General features: G+C 40.3%; 1 protein-coding gene across 2 annotated transcripts in view; it reads right to left on the bottom strand.

The window, feature by feature from the left end:
* LOC127067049 (pituitary homeobox x) overlaps nucleotides 1–6,867 on the bottom strand; it is a 26,039-nt gene extending 19,172 nt beyond the window's left edge. The window contains exon 1 of one of the 2 annotated variants that reach the window (XM_051001527.1): nucleotides 4,768–6,867. In XM_051001527.1, coding sequence (XP_050857484.1) covers nucleotides 4,768–5,065 — 298 coding nt within the window. In that variant the 5' untranslated portion in view covers nucleotides 5,066–6,867. The remainder of the gene's footprint in view (nucleotides 1–4,767) is intronic. The other variant, XM_051001528.1, reaches the window with a different exon arrangement.

Genomic DNA, 6,867 nt, shown 5'->3' on the forward strand with positions numbered 1-6,867 from the left:
TTATTTATATATATATATATTTTTTCTTCATCTTTCAAATTAATCGCAAAAGAATTCGAACGTATACTTTCTTCTCCTTCCTTGTATTTAAACAGTGTTAGGGATAACAGCACTGTCCTTGTTCATCCGTCGGGAGAATTTCGAAAGGATCGTGCGATTCGTCGGACATGCCTCGTTAAATCTCGTCAAGCAATTTGTTTAGTTTCAACTTGACGCTCTGGAACCAGAACGGTGACCGGGAGGGTGTTAAAGTGGACAAGGGTTTCACATGGAAACGATAAGTAATACGAGAAGAAAGAAGCTTCCTTAGTTTCCTAACTTTTACCCGCCTACATATTATACATATTTCCCTTACACCAATGACAAGGGTATTCCAGAAAATTTCTGCGGGGTGCATTCCGCGAGTTTTTAAACCTCAGACTGCCTGGCGCTACGTTCTTTCATCCTGATCCTCATTTAAATTCTATTTTACACATATTTTTTACTGTAATGTTAAAAAAAAAATACATAAAATTCGCGAAACATTTTATATCGCGCTCGAGCTAACGCTTGATTAGAAGGTTCATTATCGAAAAAAAGTCCGTAATTTTTCTTTTTTTTTTTTTTCTTTTTTTCTTTCGAGGACAATAAATCCCAGGATAAAAAGGAAGTTCTTTTGCTCGTTAAGAAAATACGAATTCTCACGTCTTCCCTTTTTTTCTTCGTTTTCCTTTTTCTTTCATTCGCTTTCCTTCCTTCCCTTTTTGTTTCATATCTTTTTTCTTCCTTTCTTTATATATTTCTTTGGGTTGTTGCAGGTTTCTCACACTATGGAGAGGAGAACGAACGAAACCACCGGATCTCTCACGTAGAAAGAACCGACTGAGTACACAAAATCGCGTTAGTGCGGTAGAGTCGAGGGGGGAAAAAGAGAGAGAGAAAGAGAGAGAGAGAGAGAGAGAGGAGAGGAGGAAGAGCTCGGACAGGCAGCTGAGATAATGGGAAGGAAATCAGTTCATTTCTATGTTGATCCCAGGGTGCCATAGCGTGTGTTCAAAGAGCCAACTCGATCGGCTCGGTGATCGAGAAAATCGAGTCTCAGAAAAATCGTGTTGGCTCTCCATGTTAAATACATTCGACGTGCGGTTAGGACCGTCGTATGGTTAAAGCTCGTGGAACGCGGAATCACAAGAGGTCGAACGTTGTAATTTCTCTAACGATGATATTCTGTGTCGAAGCGAAAAAAAAGAAGAAAAAAAAATAAACGACGTTGTGTTTTTTTTTCTTTCTATCTTCTAGTTTTTTCTTTTCCTTTTTTTTTTTTCTTTGGTAATATGCAATAACTTCGACCAATCGTATCGTTTGCGCGAGCTTAGAAAAAATACACGCACGCACACACATACGTATATATATGTATATACACGTAATAAAATAAATTTTGATTCTCAATCGAGATCTTAAATTTTGTTCGTTCCGATGAAACTAACGAAATAATTCACGTAGCTCTTTGTCAGTCATATCGAAAAAAGAATTTTACATTCGAGTGATACTTATTGATGGTGTCCAGAAAGAAGAAGCTATAAGTTTTGCGGTAGGAATACCTACTACTTGTATCATCCCCAAGGGGATCTGGAACGCGGCTAGCCGAGCAATTTGTCAACACCATTAGTCGGCCGGGGGCCAGCCAAGGGTTGACTTTGGCGCATCTGCCGGCCGATCGCAAGGCGCCGTGCCGCCACAATAAAGGGGTAGTTAATGACAACGGGGTTCACACTGATCGAAGACCCTAGAAGGCCGTATGCCATGCCTGTTGACAAAATATTGCCAGTGGCATTCACCGAACGAATTTCCGAAACGGATTTCGGACCAAGGGTTCGATCTGCCAATCGGATTTTGATTTCTATCATTAAAGGACGTTCCATTTTCACGATCGCCGTTCCTCCTGATCATTTAACGATGATTAATCACCGAGATGCTTTTCTTTTTCTTCCTTTTGTTTGCATCCTTCGAATCCCGCTAAATCGGTGGCTAGACGTTCTTCGTTCTGTTTCTTTATCCATTTCTTTTATTTTTTATTTATCTCTTTTTCTTTTCCCTTGTCTATTGTTCAAAAACAAGGAAAGAAAACAAAGACGTCCGGACTTATTTCCAGGTGAGGGGGAAAAAAGAGAAAGTAAAGGAATTGTCGATTTTGCCGGTGATAAGTTCAACGGCGAACAATCCCGCGGTTTGAAGTTGTTGGAAAGGATGATGCTGGTGGTGGTGGTGGTGGTGGTGGTGGTGGTGGTGGTGGTGGTGGGTGGGTGGAGGTGGGTTGGGATAGTCTAAAGGGGTCCACGAAGCTGAAACTGAAACGGGGATAGGTGGGATGCCATTGGAATAAGATCGGCTTTAGCCGCAGTGTCGGGTTCGAGCCCCGGGATAAGTCTGCCTTATCCCGATAAGCCGGTGAGTTAATGAATCACAAAACAGGTGGTGGCGCTACCGCTTCGAGAGATCGTCTTCTGGCCTGACTAGTCGAGTTTCTCAGAAAGATCGAATTCTTTTACTTCGAATAGGTAAGAATAGGTAGATATATCTATTCGGATTTTGAAAGAATGCCGAAAAACGCGAAGAATAAAAGAGAGTTCGTGAGATGTTAGACACGATTATCGAGAAATAAGAAAGTCGTCGGAAGTAGAAATAAAGTTGAATAAGAAGAAATTCAGTGATAGACATCGTTCGAACATCGTGACGATTTCTTTCGTGAAAAAAAAAAAAGAAAAAAAAAAAGTCGAACCAGCCGACGAAAAATTTATTTATTTTTTTTTCTTTCTTTCTTTCCTTCTTTTTTTCTTTCTTTCTTCTTCTTCTTCTTCTTCTTCTTTTTCTTTTTTTATCTTTCAACGTCGCGCGTATCTCTGCAGCGCGTGTGGAATAACACACGACGATGGGTGTGGTGTGGCTTATCGAGGCGCTATTCGTACGAAAATTTTTATCTCCTCGCTGCTCTCTCCCTCTCGCCTCGCACCTGACGAGAGAGAGAGAAAGAGAGAGAGAGAAAAGGGAGAGAAAAAGAGAGAGAGGAGCAAGAAGCCTACGACGTTGTTTTATCGCACACGAGAAACTTCACCTTCGTCTAACACGAAAATGAGACGAGAAAGCAGGTAGATACGTAGGTAAGTAGTTATATATAGGTAGGTTATTCGTCTACTCGGTACCTAACAACTCAAACGAACAAAGTTTTTCTGACGATAGTCAGAAATTGTCCTTGGTGATAAGATGATCGAAGTATAAGTAGATACTCACGATCTTTGTCTTCTTTTTTTGCTTCTTTTTCTTTTTTTTTATCTCGATTTTTTTATTTCTTCTTCTTTTTTTTCTTTTCTTTTTTCTTTTTTTCTTTTTTATTTTATTTTATTTTTTTTTTTTGAGGACTAGGAGAAGAAGAAGCAGGAGGAACCATAATCTTTTCCACCATCAAGAATACCTATATACATATTATCTCTGTTTGTAGTTAGTCAGTTTGTAATAGTCGCCAGATAACCATCGAATGTGTCGAGAGTCGAAAAAAAGAATATGTATCGTTGGAGATACAACTTATTTTTACTTATCACGATCGTTTAGATATCAGGTTGGTTGGTAGGTACCTACAATTGAAAATTCGAGAGTTTCGCACGTATTTGTTCGTTATCCGTATCTTTTAAATATGTGGGTAGGTGAGTAGTAGGTACATACGTAGGTATGTACACACACACGTACACAGACACACACATATATATATATATATATCTTTCTCGTCGTGGAACAAATTCATTTTAAAATCTGATTAAATTTAACATAGCTATAATTAATTTAATATAACTATAAAAAGCAAAACTAAATTTTTTATCGTATCTTATATATATATATATCTTTTTTTTTTTCTTAAAAATCACATGGATCCCAAAATCTGCTGAGTCAAGTGATACCTTTATGCGAAGCAAAGGATTTCGCATCCGGGAAACGAGCGACGGATACTTATCGCAGACGAACAAACGTGACGCTTGATAATATCGAGAATAACAAAATTAAGCGCAAATGACGGGTGCTTAAAACGCGATCGTGGCCGATAAACGAACGCGAAAACACGACGATTAACTCGACTTAATCGATAATTAAGAACCTTCCGATCGGACAAGGACGATTTTCTCACAACATCAAAATCATAATGAGATTTTGTTGTAAGCGTTTATCGTCTGTTATTATAGACATTCATCAAAATACGACAGAATTTTTTTCGAAAGAAAGACGATAATAAAACAAACAGATAGATGATCCCCTATCGATTTCGATACGAGATGAGACAAGTCTTCGAATCTTTGAAAAATTCAAGGACGGTAATACAAAGAGGTAAAGTAACTAGTAAAGATCTTAGAAAAAAGAAAAGAAAAGGAAAGAAAAGGAAAAGAGCAAGGAAAAGAGAAAAAAGAAAAAGAAAAAGAGAACGTCGTACTAAAACACAAAAATGCCTTATCTGGATTATCTCCCTTATCTTTAACACGGTCTCCGACAATCTGTCACTTTGGTGAATACACGACGAATCGTCCGTACGACCTTCCACCCGCAAACAAACCAAAAAAAAAAAAGAAAGAAAGAAAACAGAAAATAAAAAAGAAGAAGAAGAAAAAGGAAGGAAGAAAGAAATAAAGAAAGAAATAAAGTAATAAATAAAAAGAGAAAAGATTATACCGACGTAATAAAAAAAATGATACCTAAATTCGTAATCGTTCGTATACCGACTAGAAACCGGTATTGTTAACGACTCACCACGTTTCAATTTCTCCAACGGTTCATGATGTAACTGATGACTAGAATTATGTAGCATGGTGCTGGCATCGTGATGGGAATTCCCATGTATGTCGTGATGGTGCATGCTACCTTGAAGATGATCACCGTGGAGTCCAGCCATGGACGCTGCCGCAGCAGCGTGCTGATGATGTTGAACGGATAGACTAGCGTTGTTGGTGACGAGGTCTTGGAGGCAGAGTTCAGCGTTACCGCCGCCGCCGCCTCCTCCGCCTCCGGCGAGTTCGAGGCTCCCCCCGCCTCCGCCCCCGCGCTCCATACTGTAGAAGGTTAACGTCGTGTTGGCCCTTTGACGAAACTTCGGCACCGAGTAAATAATCGGCCGTGACTTTGGCCGGCCGGCCGCGAAAAAAAAAGAGTTTTTCTGTCTCGCCCTAAAGACGAGACAGTCAGAGCTCAATCGACGACAACGACGACAACAACGATGACAACAACAACGACGACGACGACGACGACGACGATGTTTCCTTTCGTTTGTCTTCGCTTTTTTCCCTTTCTTATACTTTCTTGTTTTTTCTTTTTTTTCGGGGGGGAGACAGCACCCTTTCTCGTTGCCGTCGGCACTGAAACTCTTTATCGAACTAAAAGCTCATTCCTACTTGTGAATTTTCACCGACGGAATTGGGTGCAGTCTCGTGTTCACCGACGGCCGACGGCTGATGATTATAATCGAACCCCCCCCCCTAGTTGTCCGATCTGTCTTGCTGATCTTTTTTTTTCTTTTCTTTTTTTCTCTCTTTTCTCTTGCTTTCTTTTTTCTCTTTCTCTTTCTCACTCTCACTCTATTTCGTTACGTAGCGATCGAACAGAACGTATGAAATTAACGACGATCACGACAACGACGATGATTACTCGAGTTAGATTGCTTCGATCACCGTCATCCGATTCCTGTGATATATCCAGTCGACGTTAACTTTGAAATCTAGGATAGCGTCGAATTTCTAACGTTGAAGTATTCCCTTCGAGTAAAATCTTCATCAAGTTGTTCACCAATTTGCCAAAACAGTCTTCCCTCTTGTTATTATCTTTCTCTCACCAGCACCATTTATATACTCAATAAAACTCACTCTATTATTCCTTAACGATTCACCATGATCATCTATTCTTCGAGACGTCGTTGTTTATAACAAGCACCCGCGTTACGCAAATTTATAGAGAAATATTAACGCTCGTCAAAATATATTGGCAAAATGAAGGAAGTCAGGAAATGGAAGTTGTCGACGATGGAAATAAATAAATAAATAAATAAATAAAGGGTAAAGGAAAGAAAGAAAGAAAGAAAGAAAGAAAGAAAGGAACGAACGAACGAACAAAGAAAAATGGAATGAAGGAAAGAAGAAGAAGAGGAGGAGGAAGAAGAGGAAGAGGAAGAGGAAAAGAAAGATGCACCGCGGGCAAAATATACCAATGTAAATATTTCAAGTTCCGTCTTTTTAACAAAAACAAGGGAAGATACGAAGGAAAGGACAAATTTTTTTTCTGCGGAGTGATCGAAGAGAAAGGAAACGATGGGAAGAAAGGAAAAGACAAATTGACAGATAGACAGACAGACAGACAGACAGACAGACAGATAGATAGAAAAATAAGGAGAAGGAGGGAGAAAAGGAGAGAAAGGAAGAAAGAAACAAAGAAATGAAGGAAGGAAAGAAGGAAGAAGGAAGAGAAGGAAGGAACAAAGGAAAAAAGAAAGAAATAAAGAAAGGAAAAAAGAAAGAAAGGAAAAGAGGAAAGGTTCGAAGGTAGAAGGAAGGAAAGAGGAAGGATGCCGTAGCTAGTGTCGCGATAGTATACCCCGCTTTTCGTAGTAGATGGAACGTGTAGTGTCCGCGTCGTCGTAGGTAGGTCCGTAGGTCCGTAGGTAGGTAGGTGGGTCCGCGAGGCTTAGCCGGTTGAGCCTTTCGGACTGCCTGCCGGCTTAAGTCTCTAAGTCCGTAAGCCGAACGGATCTAGTGGTCTTGGCTCTGTGCTGCACTACCTGCCTGCCTGCTTGCCTGCTTGCCTGCCTGCCTTCCTTGCTTGCCGGGCGGCCTGCCTGACTGTCTGACTGCGCCTCTCCCTGGC

The sequence above is a fragment of the Vespula vulgaris genome, chromosome 10, assembly GCF_905475345.1.
Source record: "Vespula vulgaris chromosome 10, iyVesVulg1.1, whole genome shotgun sequence".
NCBI classification, from domain to species: Eukaryota; Metazoa; Arthropoda; class Insecta; order Hymenoptera; family Vespidae; genus Vespula; species Vespula vulgaris.